The following is a 19,123-nucleotide window of genomic DNA, read 5'->3' as shown; positions in this document are numbered from 1 at the left end:
TGCCTGGCATGCATGCCACACAAGCATGGACTCAGTTTCCTAATGATTTCTCTGAGGGAGAAAAGGGCAGCATTGGCTGAGCGCAAACACTCTGAGTGACCCTTTCAGCACTGAGAGGAATTGACCTGTGCTGCCGTGTGTGTGTGTGTGTGTGTGTGTGTGTGTGTGTGTAGGTGTGTGTGTGTGTGTGTGGGAGGGGGGGTCAGATGCTCTCTGTCCTCTCTGTGTGTCCATCTAAACTTTTTACCTTTGCTCTCTTCGCTCCCTCTCACTCTCTTTCTCTGCTTCACTTTCTATCCATCCTTCCATTCATCTTTCTCTCACTCTTTCACTTCTAATGCAATTCCTGTGGCATCTGTAATGAATTGTTAATTAAAAGCAGGCACGGCGAGCAGACACACTGGATGGTGTGAGCATGTTGCGGTAGCTGAGGTTGGGGGGATGTGGGCGTAGGGTGTTCCTCTGAGTCTCATTACTGGATTTACATCGATCACATAGAACTGGTCAATACAAAAGAGGGAAGACGTCCTTAACTCTATTTTTCACTGGAGAAAACTGGCTCGAGACAAATACGAGTCTTTGGACGATCTGGCTTACAAAGACAGGAAAACAGTGGTGGATGAGCATGGCTGCCGTTAAATGCAGATGAATGGCTGCGCTCAGAGGCTAGCACAATGAAAAGTACTGCTTAGTCTGTGAGGTCCCAATATAGAGTACTACGGGCATGTTCTATACTATATACCTGTTATAACAGTACTACGGGCATGTTCTATAATATATACCTGTTATAACAGTACTACGGGCATGTTCTATACTATATACCTGTTATAACAGTACTACGGGCATGTTCTATACTATATACCTGTTATAACAGGTGCTTCTTGTCTGTCTCAATCACCATGCCTACCTTCTCCACACCTTAAGTCCTGTGTGTGTGTGTGTGTGTGTGTGTGTGTGTGTGTGTGTGTGTGTGTGTCAATTTTCAACGCCAATTATAGGCCAATCCACGAACAACTAACAGGCATTAGGACGAACGTAAAGGTGGCGCTTGAAGACGCACAAGCCAGCAATATTTCTGATGATTTCTTGGCGTGAAGTTTCGTGCACAATGACAAACAGGAGTGCAACATTCTCGAAAAAACAATAAGCAGAGTGGACTGTCATAACATCAGTGAAAAACGTTACTGCAGGCTTCAACGTGGCTGCGTTTACAATTAGAAATGTCAAACAAATTTCGCCTACGTAGAACTCACGACTGCACAGTTTGCATACCGCTTTGTCTTTCTAGTTTGATATACCCAAACCCCGAAGTGCTTCCATATCGAACTCCTCAAGTTATTAGGGCCTATCACTCGTCTCTCTCATGTCGCACAGGTTGATCGCGTTGTCCTCAATTTTTTGGCAAAACACCAGCAGCACAGCAGCCGATTGAAACAGCTGTTTCCGGTGCGTAAAATTGGTGGGAATTTTCTTTTTAGCTTTCGCAATGCTTACTGCGCCGAATTCTTTGTTATTTTTCTGCTTGTTTGTGAGTTTTGTTACATCTAGATTTTTTATTTGTTTAATTCGTTTAAAATTAATAGTGTACATATTTGGTTAAAATCGATTCCCTATTTTAGTTTTTTGAAACTTGTGTTGGTTGGTCCAATCGATTATGCAATCGATTTTCGAACGTAAAGTGACAGCCCTAGTGTGTGTGTGTGTGTGAAAGTACTGTGCCATCTCTGGTATTATTGGCCGCCGCCACATATGGCGGAGACGCTGCTAATTATACCCTTAAGAACTAAAAACTCTAACTGAAGAAGAGTATTGTGCTTGTTAAGTTATATATCACTTAAGTTAGGTGATATTGTGAAGACCTGGTGCTTGCTTCTGGTCCATTGGTTTGCATATGTATTGTACTGCATTCTTAATATTTGTGTCCCTGTACCATTTTCTTCATGTGGACATAAATAAATGGTTAAAATGTGTGTGTGTGTGTGTGTGTGTGTGTGTGTGTGCATGTGTGCATGTGTGCGTGTGTGTGTGTGTGTGTGTGTGTGTGTGTTTTCTCCCATTGCCTTTTACTGTAACCAAAGCAACTTGTCAAGGTGCACTCAAGCAAAGAGGACAACAGAGGAAAACAACTCTCCCCTGTCAACAACACGAAGAAGGAAAAACAGGAGGCTACATTATACCATCTACTTTACAAACGAGCTCCTCCATGGATTTGAGTTTATGACACACATAACAAACTCAGTCCTGAAAAAATATCACAGTTGGGAGATGTTTTTTGAAGGATGACATTTTTTCAGCTCTTCTGTACTGTCAGTAGCCTATACTATGTGTGCTAATATTGAGTTTATGGCAGTTGAATTAATAAAACTACTCAGCACAAACCCAAGTTAACCAAAGCAACTGCGCTCCTCCACCACTGGTAGTGATAATTCACAACCAAGCACTTAGCCTTAAATAGACCACTATTTTAACAGCGTACAAAACCGCCACCTCATGTGTCCTCTCTACAACGAATGCAAATCATTTTAATTACCGACAGCATAGTAGTGTTATGTGTAGAATGCACAACAGCACATTAATGCCTCCTTTGTATTCGGTCAGGATCACAATAAGCTGTGTCCTATTAAAAAGTGCTCTAGGCCACTGCTCAGCTCTGCTGTGACTGTACAGCTAAATGTCTGGCTTTGCTGGAGGGGGATCTAAGATAGCACAGTGAGCAGGAGGAGAGCTAATGGCTCTAAAGAGAGAGCCTCCACAGGTGTCTTCATGCAGCTATGGACCCTTTCAAGAGAGTTCCATTATCAGCATCATAGTTGGCCCCACAAGACTTCCGTTTTAACATTCCATATGTTATCTTAATGCAGAGGAAGTAGATTGGGGCCCAAATAGAACGTTCAAGCATTGTTTTTGTTTTTATTGATGAAAGGGTCTATACACTCAATATGCTGCAATCAACCCAGACTTTTAAAAAAACTATGTCCACAGATTTTTTCCTGTGACACGGAATTAGCTATGAGAACTCTTACACACTGCATTTTTTTTTTAAATCACATATTTGTCTTGTCTTATTTGGTAGGCAATGTTGAGGAAAAATGCAAATATGTTTAACATCATGTTGTCATCATTGTCATGTTATAATTTCATTTATACTCGATCATCACACTATTAGAATTCAACTTCTTCAGAATCCATTAGTACATATGATGTGAGAGATGCTTATTATCTAAGCTGTCACTAAGTGAAGTGTGCTGAAGTGTGATTTAAAATCATCACTGCATGCTTTGGTCTGTATGTGTTGCTCAGCCATTGTCTGATTTGAAACTGCTCTACTCATCTTGCCCTGCCACACACACACAAACACATGCATGCGCATTGCACGCTCACACACGCACGCATACACGCAAGCACACACACACACACACCCACACCTCCTTCCAAAAACCCAACATAGATATTTTTACCTCTTTCCCCTATATTTCAAAACTTCTGTATTAGGGTGCTTACCCAAAAATTGCTATGCCTCTGCATATTTCTTTATCCTAATTTAATTTAATCCTCCATACAGGCAACAGCACAGGGGAGGAAAAAAAAGCATGACCTAGTTTGGCATACTTTAAAAGTGTCTGGCGGTGGCTACTTCTTTCCCCTCCTCGCTGAAGCAGTGCTTTCCCCTTGCTTCAGTTGATGCTGTTCCACTTGAGGGCCCTGAAGCAGGTTAAAGAGTAAACTGGATCTATTTTCTTCATGGGAAAGGAAAAAACCCTTCTCTAGGGATGAGCTGCACTTCAGATGTCATCTGAGTTGAAAAGGCATTCGTTTGTCAAAAACACATAACCAAGCCATATAAGGGGTGTGCCTAAGACTTGGGTGTAGATCCTTATAATTAAGTTTGTCAAAACACTCAACTGCTGTGGGACTTTTTAAAAAAGAAAAAACTGTTTTTACTTGAATTATGGTAATCCTGGTCAATTACCACAACAAAACATATAATTATAGGTCTCGATAGTAATGCCAGGAAGTATACCCTGCCATTCAAACACACACAGGTGGATACATTCCAAGATTGGGATATATTGCTGTAGTGCAACTCGTTGACTATAAAAAACAACCTCTTGTGCTTTTTGCCTACATTTATCACCATTACTAACAGGGCAACAGTTAGAGCATTTACAGAATGCAATACAAATAGGGACTAAAAATAGGGTAACACTTTATAATAACTACACACAATTCATCATTTAATAAGCCTTTGTTTTATTAGTTAATGGTTTGTTCATCATTAGTAATTTCTAATTACATAATTTATCATCAGTAAAGCATTTGTTCACACAGTTATAAATGGTTTGTTCATAGTAAATAAGCCTATCCAAAAATATGTTTATCATCGAAATCCAGACACAACCAGGGAGGCGAAAGAAAGAGAGAGAAAAGGAGGGAGAGAGAGAGAGAGAGAGAAAGAGAGAGAGAGAGAGCTAGCAAGACATAAATGTACAGTCAGAGAGAGAGACTTGGGGGAGAGGCAATGCATGCAAGCTCCACTCAAAAGCCATACATAGCCTGGGGAGATGCCAAAGTACTTTGCAGGAAGATTTTAATCATATGCCAGTGTCTTTGGACACAATAAGGCGATAGGAGGCAGAAACAGACGTGTTGCACCACACCCTCTCTGAAGCCAGTAACTAACTACACATCCTTGTGGAAGGGGAGGCCCAGCCAAGCATTACTTCCTTTAAAACACAGCCCCTGAGATGTTTCTTTTCTCAAAATAGCAGGAGTTGCGACTACTTCGGCCCCTTGTGCAGAGCATACTCATTACGAGTCCAATGGAAAGGCAAATTTATGTTCATGCAAATCTATATTGCCAGTTGGACGTTAAAAAAGCATGACTGGGGATGCATGATCATGATCATGACCAAATTCTAAACACAACAGCAGTGATGCGTTACTGAACTTTCTGTCACTAAATTAGGATTAATGCATTATTATACCGGATACGTAATCATCCCACCTCTTGTAACTTTCACCTCAGGTGGCTTTAAACACCATGTCCTATTCTCTACACCTGACTATCATATGCATTTGTCATGTATACAGACCTTACTGTCCTGTATTTGACCCTAGGCAGATGGGTCAGGCCCTTGAGTCGTGGATCTGCTCGAGGTTTCTTCCTCGCCCCTGTCACCCATGGGCCTTCTTTTCTTTTCTTTTCTTCCTTTCTTTTCTTTTCTTCTCTGACTGTCTACACTCTGTAAAGCGCCGTGATACATGTGTAATGTTTTGCCGCTCTATAAGCACAATAAATTGAATGCATTACGCATGGTTTCTTAAGGGGCAAGTTGAAGAAGAGGCCTGGTGTGACTGGTGTGAAATTAACTTTCCAAAGAATGTCTGGGTCCATCAAATATAAGATGGAATTGAGAATGTTTGTTTACACACTGCATTGCTGAAGGGTTAATAAGAAATGAGCAAATCTCTTCTGTCTTTTCTAACAGCATGCATTGTGACTAAAAAAGAATATTGATGTGTCTATAAAAAAAAAACAATTCATCCATCCATGTCTTGCCACAGGCCATGGGATGTAGAAATGTTTTTGTAATTACTCTTAGAAAAATAGTGTTTGTGTAACGGAGCCAGCTCAAAACACTCCCCTTAATACTGACAGTGATACTGTATGCATATCCAGGCTTGGAGACCTGGAGACTGGCCTGGAGCCATAATCCAGCCTTATAGCTGAGGGGCAATGACTGCTACCCAGTCCTCTGCGCTGCCTACCTGCAGCTCTGGGGTTTCCGTTTGCTCTACAGCAGGTTTGCGACAGCACACAGATGGACAGACACACAATCCCATGTGTTCTGGCCTTACACAATGAGTCCTGCTAATTCAATTACAGCATTGATTGTCTGGAAGGAGTGCCTGAAGCTCAACACATGCCTTGGTAAGCATGTTAATACTAACTGGCGCGAACCATTACCATTCATTACATGGCCCATTCAGATGCTGCCTGTCTGCCGTGACCTTGCTGTGTGCATAGGAGTCAAGCTCTCCCACTTCACACCTTCTGAACAATTCAACTTAAACGAAGCATCACACTTCTGTGCTGTAGGAGGACAGCGGTGTTTGTTTTACCATTATTGACCTTTAATTATATTTGTTTTAAGAACTTCTGTGCCATCTCACAAATTAGTTATTCATGACTTGAAAAGTATGCATTATTCACTGGTCTATTTGCATGACAAATGGACCTCTGATCTAATTGCTGTTTTTAATAGTTAATGCTGAATCTGTTGAAATTGGGAAATTATCTAAAAATATCCATGATGCCCTGAGCTTCCATATCAATATCATCCCACTGGTCTTTCACAGTGGAACCTGTTAGGATATAGTGTATCTAACTGACAATGTTCATTTTTGGAAAACTGTCTGACCGCAAACATAAGGTTCAGAAGATTAACCACTGATGAGTAGATTGGAATGTGTTTAGTGCAAACTAAACACAAGGTTTCAATAGTGTAAAGGTAGAACTAGAAACAAAATGCAATCGCAGGATTGTAATGATCACAATGCCAATGAAACAGTGCTTTTTAAAAATTAAGCATAGACAATAAAAAAGACATCAGCATTAGAAACAATTGCAATTGGACTGTTTTTTTGGTCAGGGCAACCAACAGCTCCTCAACAGGTGTCTAATTACAGTGATGAGACATTTTCCAGGGACAAGTCAGCTCCTCATAACGACTTGACATTTCTCGCTTCTACCTCTGCCACATCCTCTGCCTTGATGCACCCATGGAATCTCTCTCTCTCTCTTTCTCTCTCTCTCTTTCTCTCTCTCTCTCTCTCTCTCTCCCTCCCTCCTCTGGCAGTACTGCTGTCTCTGGAGCTCTTTCCCTGCCACATCCAGTTTACAGCCAGTCGCTACAACAGGGCTGGAGTGTTTCAATATGTCACACATGGAATCTCGGGCTTGATCTTCCTTTTCAGAAGCAGATTGCTTTCTGTCGGCCCACACACATCTGTCGCCTACCGACACCGAGAAGCATGCATGCGTGTGTCTCAAGACACAAGATGGGGGGATGAGAGGGGGAGTGTGTGTGAGAGAGAGAGAGAGAGAGAGAGAGAGAGAGCACCACATAAAAGGCTTGACTGACAGAGCTGGTTGTGCGGAGAAAAGCCGGATGAGGGATAAACATGCAAAAGATAGATATCTTCCTCCCTTCTTCCTCTCCATGTCTTTTTAGTCTGGGACTCCTTTTAACAAACACAGTGCATCTACAAAACTAAAGCCGAGAACCGCTCACAAAGCAGTAGTCACTCATTTTCTTTTGCCAACTCTTTCATGCGCTTATTCTCTGTTTCGCCTCGTTCTCTCAAGCTCTTACTGCTTGTTCTCTCTCTCTCTCTCGCTCTCATTTTCTCTCTCTTTCAATAGCAGGTAGCCATCTGCGTATAATTCATCTAAGGGTTCTGCTATAACCATTGAATGAAGCAGAACAAGTGCGTTGTGGATGGATGAGGGACATTATTCGAGCAAGAACCGCTGAAGAATGCAAGTACAGGAAGACATTAAGAAAACCACTGAAATGGCCTGAAGGCACAATGTACAGTGACTCATTGACTAACTTGAATCACCATAAAATATACACATTTGATTTGATACTACTTTAATGTGCCACATAGTTAAAACAATTCTCTGTTATGACACTGTACTACTGTAATAGGGAAATGGTAGAATGTATTATTTTAATAAAAGCTGCAGCTGTTATGATATTCACCCAGAATTGAAAAAGAAAAAAGGAAAAAAGAGAGAGCCCCTCTTCCTCTAATTAGAGGTATACAGTAAAATAAGCCGTGCAGACCTCTGAAATGCCAAGGTGGGCTGTGCCGCACCGCGCTCACATGTCAGTGGCGGTAAAGAAAGCAGTGGAGGTTGCGCCTAGCCTTTTTCTCTCTGCACACGCGTCTTTGCCATTCTAGCGCCTCTTTATTTGTTGTAGGCTAATCCTGACTTGTGTCTTTGCCCTGGAGACAGCATGAAGACGGATGGAGGGTGAGATGGAGGGGGGGGGATGGAGGAGGGGGGTGTGTGTGTGTGTGTGTGGAGGGGGGGGGGGGGGCTGCGAGTAATGGAACACTGGGAGACCAGGACAGGCTATTCATCCGTATTCTGATTACTTTTTTCTTTTTTTCCCCTTGTCTCTTTCTAGGATCCTTTTTCAGTATGTTTTGCTTTGTTTATTGAAAGGAGAGCTGCAGCCTACCTGCCATGACGGCATGACTGCATTTTCTTTGTAGGCATCTGAGTGTTCATATGTTTGTGCTCAGCCTCCTGGAGAACTCTGATTTGACATGCCGCGCCACAACAACAGAGAAACAACCCTCCACTGCATTATTCTGCTGTGTGAAAGTGGATACTGTTTGGATGGGTGGGTGCGGGAGGTGAAGGCATTGGCAGCGGGTGGAGGGTGGAGAGGTAGAAATGGTGCTGGTGGGAAGTGTGTACAGTATGTGTGTGTGTGTGTGTGTGTGTGTGTGCGCGCGCGCGCGTGTGTGTGTGTGCCTGCGTGCGCGACTCTTTAGAACTCTGGAACTCCTTTCATGCCTAACTGTCACTCAGTGGCAAGCTGCCGCCCCAGCCACTGAAGCTGCATGGTGGGGAAGCTTTCCCTCCCTCCATCCCTCCCTCCCTCCACTAGTGCCGTCGCACGCCCAGAGCGCCCTGGAGATCTTTTAATCAAAAGCAACTTTAAAGACGGCCTGCGAGAACACTTCCACAACTGAGGGTGGCACCGCATCTCCCAGAAAGAAAGTGACAGAAAGATAGAGAGAGGGAGAGAGAAGGAGAGGGGGAGACAATGAAACACACAGAGATAGAGAGGGGAAAAGAAGAGGGTGTGAGTGAATGAGAGGTGAAATAAAATGAGAGAGAGAGAGAGAATGCATTTGTGCTAACTATAATCCTGTCTGCAATCTCAGAGCTCCTGGCTCCTGCAGAGGATTGAAGCGGGAGTGGACCAAGACTAATGCACCAGGGGGAGGGGGGGGGGGGCACAGACCCACCCCATGGATGCCCCAGCTGACTGATGATGCCTCTCAATAATTAACTTCATAAAGGGGCCCTCCCAGCTACCCAGGTGCATTAAAAACAGGCCACACAAATCGCCTGTATTGGATTACGTCGGCCTGCAACATTTATCATGCAACTCCTGTGAGCGCCATCTGATCGATTTAAGAAAGGAAAAGAGGTGTTTCCTTGCTGGTGAAAGTCAGTAAAAGAGGGCAAAAGAGGATTCAACCTTTCATCCGATTGTACAGACGCACCATGTGTGCAATTATGGGGATGTTTGTGCTGGTTTTCACGGGATTGCCACATTGCATGAGTAATATTTCTTTCTTATGCTCTCTACACCGTCTCTCGTGAGTGCTAATTTGGAATGCGGCAGACGCCGCCACAACAGCAGCAAGGCATTTACACATGGGCGCGAGCTGTAGCAAACACACATGCCGTTATCAGAGAACAAAATGTAATTGTTTTAATTGACTAACACAAAAGAGTCCTGTGGCTTGTTAGACCGGTGTGTTGTTCACCAGCATCACACAAGTGTCGGTAATGGAATGAAAATAGAATTCCTCCACGTGCTCGCTGGTGGCATCTGCTACGCCTAGTTTGGCAGGGTGTGAAGGGTGGCTCCACTGGGGAATGGTTTCCATGTTGTGCTGGGGAATGGTTATGCCTTTAATTTGTATTTTCAAGCCTTCCATTCAGGTCTTTTCCATGGAGCCATATATTATATTATATAGCCATATATATAAGTCCCTGTCTCCAATGGCTCGGGGAGGGTGAGACAGATGCAACCCTTTTTTTTACAAAATGGAGGGGGAGATTCTGGGTATCTGGGAGCAATCCACAGTCCAACACTGTAATAACTGTCAATCAGCATGATTGTGTGATGCCATGGAAACTAGACATCAGCATGGCTCCCTGGGCCAACTGAAGCAATACAGTACATCCTTGATCAGGGGCAAAAAAAGCTGATTGGGGGTGTTGTTCCACAGTTTGACAGCCATTGCAGCTATTCTTCACTAGCTCATGCTTCAACAAAATGTCAGCAATATGGCACGAGTGAGAGTGGGGCTAATAAGGATATACCCACAGCGTAGGCACAAGGGCGGAAACCAAGTGCTACAGATAACCAGCCGTGGGTATATCCTTTACCAACCCCACCATCATGACTTGCTTTTACACAACAGTTCTACTACTAACTAATTGAGTTTAAAGCCATACAATTGTGTTTTCCACACCCAGACACTCCTTCCTCTCCCCAGTCAGAGTAGGCCCTGGCTAGCCATTCACACCACTCTAAGGCCCAAAGGAGCACACACACTCCTCCCTCTCCCCAGTCAGAGTGGCTTTGGCCCTGGGCAGCCACTCACACCACTGTAAGGCCCAAAGGAGCACACACACTCCTCCCATCTATCTAAAAAAAAAAAAAAACTTGAATTTCCCCTAGGGATCAATAAAGTATATCTATCTATCTATCTATCTATCTATCTATCTATCTATCTATCTATCTATCTATTCTATCATTTATTTATTTAGATTTTTGTTAGTTCATCCTCAGCCCCCAAAAAATAGCTCCAATCTGACTCTTGGCGTCTCCTGTTGCCAAGCAACACAGCATATCACTCGAGACCAAAGTTCAGTGTAAAAGGCTGTACTTCTGCTGCATATAATCATTTGAATAGCCTACTTACTTGTCTATACGTAAAATGTCAAATTGAACATTCACCTACTCTACTTTACTCCATTTCTCACCCAATAACTGTCAAATGTGGCATTATGAAGTCAGTGCTCCCTTTTTTTCAATTAATGGAACATTCATGTTGGAATGATTACTAGCAATTAACAGTCTGAGTGGATGTCCTAGGATATCCCCACTCATGGATTGCCATTCGTCCAACCATAAATTGATGAAGAGTTTGACTGGACCTAACTGTTGTATAATATGCCATATATAGTATATAGTATATAGTAGTAGTACATACACCATATATAGTGTGTATGTATCACATCCATGTACAGCGAGGGCATAGAAATGATCAAAGATATCTGCTAATGAATGATGAAAAATTCAACAAGGTAGGGGAGGACACAAGGACAAAGCAATGTGAAGCCGGCTGGCCAACACAATTACACCTCAGAATCCTGTCTACTTTGATCCGAAATGGCAACAGAAAGCACTTCACACCAATGGGGTAATTATCGCAGTCATGAAAATTTCATGCACACTAAAGGGGAGTCCAAGGTGGAACCTCTGACGGAAGATGACTTTCAGAGCCCTCAACGATGTCCTCTCTCTCTCTCTCTCCCTCTCTCTCTATCTCTCTCTCTCTCTCTCTCTCTCGCTCTCTTTCTCTGTCCCCCTCCCTCCTCTACCCCCTCTCTCTTTTAAGTAAGACAGAATTCACCTCTACACACAAAGCCTATCACATCATGCTGCTGTGCTGGCCACAAAGGACACGGAAGCCCTCAACAGCAGGGTGGGTACTGGGAACAAAATGGATCCGGTGGGGAGAGCTGGGCATGGGCACAATGAGTGCCAGGCATGGCGAGGCAGTGCGCTGGGCATGGCCTTGCAGTGTGCCGCCAGCCAGGCCAATGATCCACACAGCCGCCTATTTCACGCTACATTGGCAGACCAAAAGAGGCACTTCAATTTTCAGCAGAAGGAACAGGCGTAGTTGAAGGTGGTGGGGATTGCGGTGTTCAAGAAGTAATCAGAAACTATCAATCATAAAGTTTAACCAGACTTATTCAAATATTGAATGTTAAAATTTGGCTATTTAGGCTTATGTCAGAAAGGCCTCTTCTAAAATGAATTCCATCTGTGATGCAATATTTGATTAATAAATTGAAGGAAATGAGATAAAACAATAATTATAGAATGGGAGCATTGTTATAACATTTTCCACTTAGCTTGTGTCACTCAAAGAATATTCTATGGTGTGGTATTGTGTGGTCCCGAAAACAAACCAATAGCAGCAAAACAACCACAAAAGGACTGCACTACAGAGTGACTGGCTATTCCAGGTTACTTTAGAAATAACCAACAGTTTCTAAAAAAACATTGGATTGAGTGTCTAGGGTTTTAGTTACATTCTCTTTTGATATGAGCAGCTACACCTCTAACCTGGTTAAGCCAGTGACAACCCTTCTTAGTACTTCACCAAGGTGGAGTTGAGAAACATATGAGAAATGCTTTCAAAACGAGACTTCCATTTCGAGCTGAACACCTACCTAAGTGACAGCCCACAACGTGTCTAAGGTAATTGACATCTGAATGAACCAATATTCTTTATGGATGAGGTAGAGCATCGATCATCAGACATTATGCTTACATTAAATCCACACTACATCAGATGAAGTGCCTCATCCATTAGAATAATGTGCTGTCGGTGAAACAAGCAACAGCAAATGAACATGTCTGGGACCGATCATTATTATATCCCCTGGAATCAGACGAGGATCTGCGGCCACACACTAATTATGTCCTTGCAAGAGCCCCCGAGGGAGGAATTACTGGACCAGCATATGTCATGATGCAAATCGAGTTCATGAACCTTCCCGATTCAGGCCCAGGTTGGGGCCGGGTCCGCAGTGGGCCTGGCTTCTGTGAGGCTGTGTAAAACCCATGAACAGTTTTGCCTAAGGTGGACTGGAATAGAGCTTGGTGCTTGAGTGAAACGAGGAAGTGAGTGAGTGATGATGTCAACCCCTCGGCCAGTCTTTCACTAATTACTTTGCGTGTGTCATACACACAAGAAGGCCATTCAAAGATAATCAATTCCATAAGTCAATAACAAAATCTTGCAATTTTAGCTTGGTATCGATCCATGCTTTTAGCACTCAGTAAATGATGATTTTGGTGATGGATTTTGTCAGAAGGGGGAGGAAGGCTGGAAGAAATGAAAAGATTCTGAAATCAACTGTGTCATCAGCAGATACATATTGCCATGAGCTTTTCATACCAGGGTATGTCTACAATCTTAAAGAATAATACACCTCTTGTTTTAATTAGTAAATTACTACGTTTTACACAGAATACACAGAATCAATCCTATAGTTTAATCTCTCAAAGCTCTCTTCCAAAACCTTTTTAGTCACAGATACATAATGCGATCATGACACTCTCAAAATAAAACAAACCATCAAAACAATATTTGAACTCTCATACATGAATATTGTTGCTTGATGCATCCTCCCACACAAATAAACTCTGATCCTGCACAAAGCTGTTTATTTAATTACAGTGATGGTCGACTGCTTGTGAAGACCCCCCCCCACCCAACCAAAAATAAAAATCAAACTGTCCAGGGGATTGTTTTCAAAGTGGTGTGCTGTGCCAGTTTACACAGCTAAGCTGATTGCACTGCTTCTGCCGCAGCCACAGAACAATTAAGAAAGTGACATCACATTCAATAGCATAGTAATGGGCTTGGCTGCAGACATGATTGCTTCATATTAGCCCTGTGCAGTCTGCTGTTCTCTGCTGGGCCTGAGGACTGCATGGGCAGACATGTGCCAGGGACGGGGTCCCTGGGCGCAGCTTTTACTCCAAACAGGGTCGGGCGCCACGCCTGGTGCCAGTGCTAAACTCATCAGCCCTCCCAGATCGGCCCAGGGTGGGCAGCCATTTTCTCTTCGGGTGTTTGCGTGTGTTCCAGGCTGGTGCCTGCACCCTCACTCGCCTCCTCCTATGGCGTATGTGTACTGCCTAATGCTGTCAGAGGCAGAGTATTGATGCGATGTATGCACCCTGCTTTTCATCATGATGCAATATTCTGTCAAAGCTCTGGCAGTGCCGAGCAGCGCTGCAATTATAGGGCTGGCTTCCAGCCAGGGCGCCTTAAGCACGACTATCGGTCAGTCGCTCACTTACCAGACCATTGCTCTAATACCACTGACTTATACACTTACACCACACAAGGACAGTGAAGACACTTACAGTTTTTCTCGATCGTTTTGATACCTGTGTCAACTCTGACATCACGTTCTCAAAACAATTAACACCCGTGTCTGAACAAAAGCACTCTGGAGAAAATGACACATTTTGCTTGCAAAAGGCTGTTACTCTCTCAAAACACTTAAAACATGCAGCAAAAGCAAATCTTGCCCTCAAACACTACAACTTGTTGCCAATTCAAAAACACTCTTTACTGTAATCAATCATTACACACTTGACAACAAAATGCAAAATCTAGTTCTCAAAATGAGCATTTTTGCTATGTCTGTTCCAATACTTTCTCATTTTTCTGGTATCAGAAAAAAACTGTGAAAAGACAAAATGTACTGAATAAAAAAATACAGTTTTTCTCGATTGCTTTTACCTGCTTAAGTAAACTGGAACCCACTTGATCTTCATACATTCTTTGCACAGCAGAAGTCATCTCTTGCGAATGTGTTCACACATTTTCATTGGGTTCACACATTTCTCACACCCTTTTGCAAAACAGTTAACACAGGTGTCATTCAAAAACCCTAAACTCTATTGGTTTTCCCATGCTAAACAAAAGGAAAACATCTTAGCATAAGTCTGAATCTCTGATACACCTGTGTGAAACTCCTTTCCACAATTCTTCAATCAGCAATCATTCATTATACATAAGAGATGTCTGTTCTGTGTTGCTATTTGCAAGTATGGATCTAATGCACATTTGACAAAGTATTGTATTGCCTATTTGGTGAAGAAAACCGTACAAAAGGTCTTTACTGTAGGTTTATTTCGATGAAAGTTGTAGTTGAAGGAAATGTACAGTATCATGCTATAGTGTTTTGCTGTATGTCTTACATGTCAATGACAGTTACATCTTGGGAGGAATGAATAAATTATTTTTTTATTCAGTACATTTTGTCTTTTCACAGTTTTTTTCTGATGGAACAGACATAGCAAAAATGCTAATTTTGGGGCTTTTGAATGACACCTGTGTTAACTGTTTTACAAAAGGGTGTGAGAAATGTGTGAACCCAATGAAAATGTGTGATCACATTCGCAAGAGATGACTTCTGCTGTGCAAAGAAAGTAGTCATGAAGACCAAGTGGGTTCCAGTTTACTTAAGCAGGTAAAAGCAATCGAGAAAAACTGTAATATGGAGAAGGCAATCTACACTTTCCCTACACTTGACTTATTTCTATTTAGAAAATTAACACTTTTCCCTTAATTTTGTTTAAGCAGTGAGAGGGAAGAGCTTCAGAGATTATTGAGCATTTTGCACTGATACTATTACCAGCTAGCCGGAGCACAGAGCCTATCTACACAGTGGGTTATAGGAAATGCATCCCTCCCAGCCAGAGAGCACCATTCCCCAAATCCATCACCAGCCATACTGTTCCTTAAGAAGAATCCTGATTTAGTCACATGGGATATTGCCCCCACCACCCCCATTCTGCTAATCAAGACCTACATGAAAGGACTGGGCCAATGACAGAGCGGCCTGCACTGATAGGACAGGCAAAGAAAGCTCATCATTAATGCCAAGCTATTTTATCCATTTCTAAATTTACCTCGGGTATCCCAGTTACTTTTCAATTACGGCCCGGTGATGAAATCAAATGCCATTTTCAAACCGTCGCCCATTTGTCGAGGCAGTTGGAAAGGTGAGTCATTAAGTATGGCAAGGCAGCAGAGAGAAGCAGAGAGAGGGCCCCTGATCTAGAAGCGGCTGGAATGAGAGACACTCCAGTGATAATAGTGGGGGGGGGGGGTATCACGCGTCGTCTGTCTCTGCCTGGGTGAGCTGCTAATTAGAAAAAAGGCAATGAAGAACAACCATGGCAAGATTAAAGAACGGCCTGGGAACAGACATTAATTGCACATCGCTAACAAGGCAGAGGAGGACAAGAAAAAGAGGAGGACAAGAAAAAGAGGGAGAAGATGGAGAGAAAAAAGAAAAAAGAAAAAAAGAAAAAAGAAAAAAGGGGAGTTTTTTGAGGGGGAACCAACACCCCAGTGGCCTGCACTATGCGCCCTGTCTCATCTGTGTCACTGGCTGAAGTGTCTCCTCTTCCTCCTCCTCTTCCTCCTCCTCCTCCTCCTTCCAAACAGCCTCCATTTCACACTGCTGCTCTGCTCTGCCCTGCTCTGGGGGGGGCACTTGTAAATGGACGCCCAGGGGATTGAGGGAGAAGCATCTGAGGTAATTACCCAGTTCACGGGCTGTGCCGGCCTGGACTGAAGGCGTGGACCGGTGGGGCCCTGGCCCTGCGGAACTCTTCCTAATGAAAGGTTGGTTGGATCTTGGCTGAGAGCCTCTTTAAAAAGCGAATGAGGTAGGCCATTAAAGTCCACTTACACTCGGCTGCTGGGGATGATCTTGTAGCCGTCCCTGAACCACGTCACCTGAGGCCGCGGGTAGCCGCTGACCGCTGGGGAGTTCAGCACGGCGGCGCGGCCCTGGGTCACCGTCTTCCTCTGATCGGCCTCGGTGAAGCTGCCCATGTCTGGGTGAGGGAGGGAGACAGAGAAAAGGATAAGCTGAGGTTAACTGGAGGAGCTGGAGCTACAATTGAAAGTGATGAGAACAGATGTTGTGCCCAACACCCCCACCACCACCACCACCACCGCCCCTCAAAGAAAGTCACAAAAAGACTTTCCATTTCTGAACTGTTTCTGCTCTGCTCCCTAGATACAGTTTCCCTACAACTGACACTTCACAGCTGCTGTCAGAAAAGTAATCTGAAGAAGGGGCACGTGTGAATAGAGCTGAAACAGGCGCACACATCCTCCTACAGCTTTCAAATGCATGCCTGAAATCACAAAGATAGGTGAAAATCAAACAGAAAACTATATTCACTCCTCAAAGCAACATATGATTTCCTGACAATTCAGAGAGAACAGCTGTCAACAACAGGACTGCACCTGAAACATATCCACAATAAATCTGTGAGAAAAAAACAACTTAATATGTTTTCACATGGTTTCAGTAAGTGTGTGAAAAAGCCTCATTTCTCCAGATACTGAGAGAAAGGATATCGAGAGACAGAAAAGGGAGTCTTGGTAAAATATTGATACACAACATAAGAGATGTAAGATATCAGTGTGTGCTAGATGATGTCAGAGGAAAGCCCATTCAGACGTGAGATGATGTGCCTGTTTCTATTGTGCTGCTGAGGAGTTCACACTGAAACATGAGGGTTTGCCAGGGGGCGCTGGGCCTGGAGGTCACTCACATGCCACCTGCATCTCAGCCCTCTTCTGGAGCAGCGCCCCCATCCTGTTCCTCACCACGCACTGGTAGAAGCCCCGGTCTGAGCGCTGCAGGGAGGGGATGGTGTACCTGTGGAACAGGAGAGACAGAACAGAACAGAACAGCAGAAAGTAAGAAAGAGATAGAGGGAAAGAAAAAGAGAAAGACGGGGGGGGGCAGTAACACCCAAAAGAGATAGATAGAGATAGATAGAGAGATAGATAGATAGAGATAGATAGATAGAGAGAGATAGATGGATAGATAGATGTATAGATAGATGGATAGATAGATGTATAGATAGATAGATAGATAGATGTATAGATAGATAGATAGATAGATAGATAGATAGATAGATAGATAGACAGATAGATAGATAGATAGATAGATGGATAGATAGATAGATACTTTATTGATCCCCAATGGGAAATTCAAGAAATTACACCTCTTGAACCATTACATGTCATTCAATTCAATTCAATTTTTCTTCAATATATTTCATATGTGGATATGAGTCAGTGTGTCTGTTTGTTTGTATTTCTTTATATGTCTTTGTGCCTGTGTGTTGGGGGCATATTTGCATGCATGGGTGTCAATAAGTGTTTGTTATTGTGTGCATGAGTGGATGGCTGAGGCTGTGGGGTGGGTCAAATGAGTGATTGCTTGCAGTAATAACATGTCTGGGGTGAAAAACTGGCTAATAAATGCATTGAGTTTTGAAAGATTTTGCCACTCAAATGCTCTGAAAGACGAGCCTCTTCAATTCTGGGAAAAGCCCACATCTTCCTGTTTTTTTTTGTTTTTGTCAGGCCTACACAATAGAGTGAGCAAACCATTAAATGGCCATTAGGGTGCACATGAATACCATCCGGCACTCGTTTACGATGACACATCTTTGAGCACGTCCAACGTGGCCTCTCGCGGCTCTGCTAATATTTGAAAGGGGGAAGCTACAAAGTGTCCCGGGTTTTGCTGGGAGTGTCACTCCCAGCAATGAACGGCTGAAGCCCCCCTGCCAGCTAATGTGTCGTGTCACACTTCTCCAGTCTCCAGACACACACACACACACGCACATACTGTACACGCACACACACGCACCCGCTCACACACACACGCACCCGCGCACACACACACACACACACACACACACACACACACACACACACACACACACACACGCACGCACGCGCGCACACACACACGCACCCGCACACACACACACACACACACACACACATGCACCCGCGCACACAAACACACACACCCGCGTACACACACACGCACCCGCGCACACACACACACGCACACACGCGCACACACACACACGCCCCATGTCTCTGAAATGTCAGAGAGCCTGTCTGCATCTCAGACACTACCTCCCCACTCAGATACTCCTGGGAGAGAGTCAATAGCAATAGCACTGCTGCTGCTGCTGCTGCTGGGAGGCGGTGGCTTAGATGATGAAAGATAATTGAAAAAGCAATACCAATTAGAGGGAATGAATTCCATAGAAGGACAAAATGCTCTGCGCCCATACAAATGCTCTGCAAATGGAGGATGAGAGGAGAGGAGGGGGAGAAAAATTCCAATTACTCTTTTTCCCCTCTGGCTGGAGAAAAATATATATTTGTAAGGTGGAGTGTTTCTTGTACTAAGGATATCCGATTATTGGATGAGGGCATGCATGCTTCTTGTACTGTTGACAAGATACATATAGTAAGCAAATTGAGAAGAGTTATCAGATAATTACACCACATGCACATACTGTACCACTGTGCTGCTTCACGTCTTCATTTAACACAATTCTGTAAATGTTTAGGAACTGAGGAGACCATTTGCTACAGTTTTGAGAATAAAATGTTGTCCAATTACTCCCCGATATAGGAT

General features: G+C 43.5%; 1 protein-coding gene across 1 annotated transcript in view; it reads right to left on the bottom strand.

The window, feature by feature from the left end:
* Positions 1-19,123, bottom strand: part of sdk1a (sidekick cell adhesion molecule 1a) — a 251,414-nt gene that overhangs the window by 141,061 nt on the left and 91,230 nt on the right. The window contains exons 3-4 of the mRNA XM_048245387.1: positions 17,223-17,329; positions 16,346-16,493 (exon numbers count right to left, since the gene is read on the bottom strand). Of these exons, the coding sequence (XP_048101344.1) occupies positions 16,346-16,493; positions 17,223-17,329 (255 nt within the window). The remainder of the gene's footprint in view (positions 1-16,345; positions 16,494-17,222; positions 17,330-19,123) is intronic.

The sequence above is a fragment of the Alosa alosa genome, chromosome 6, assembly GCF_017589495.1.
Source record: "Alosa alosa isolate M-15738 ecotype Scorff River chromosome 6, AALO_Geno_1.1, whole genome shotgun sequence".
In the NCBI taxonomy this organism is placed as follows: Eukaryota; Metazoa; Chordata; class Actinopteri; order Clupeiformes; family Clupeidae; genus Alosa; species Alosa alosa.
The sequence above is the reverse complement of the archived record's forward strand: the minus strand, read 5'-3'. Positions and strand labels throughout refer to the sequence as shown.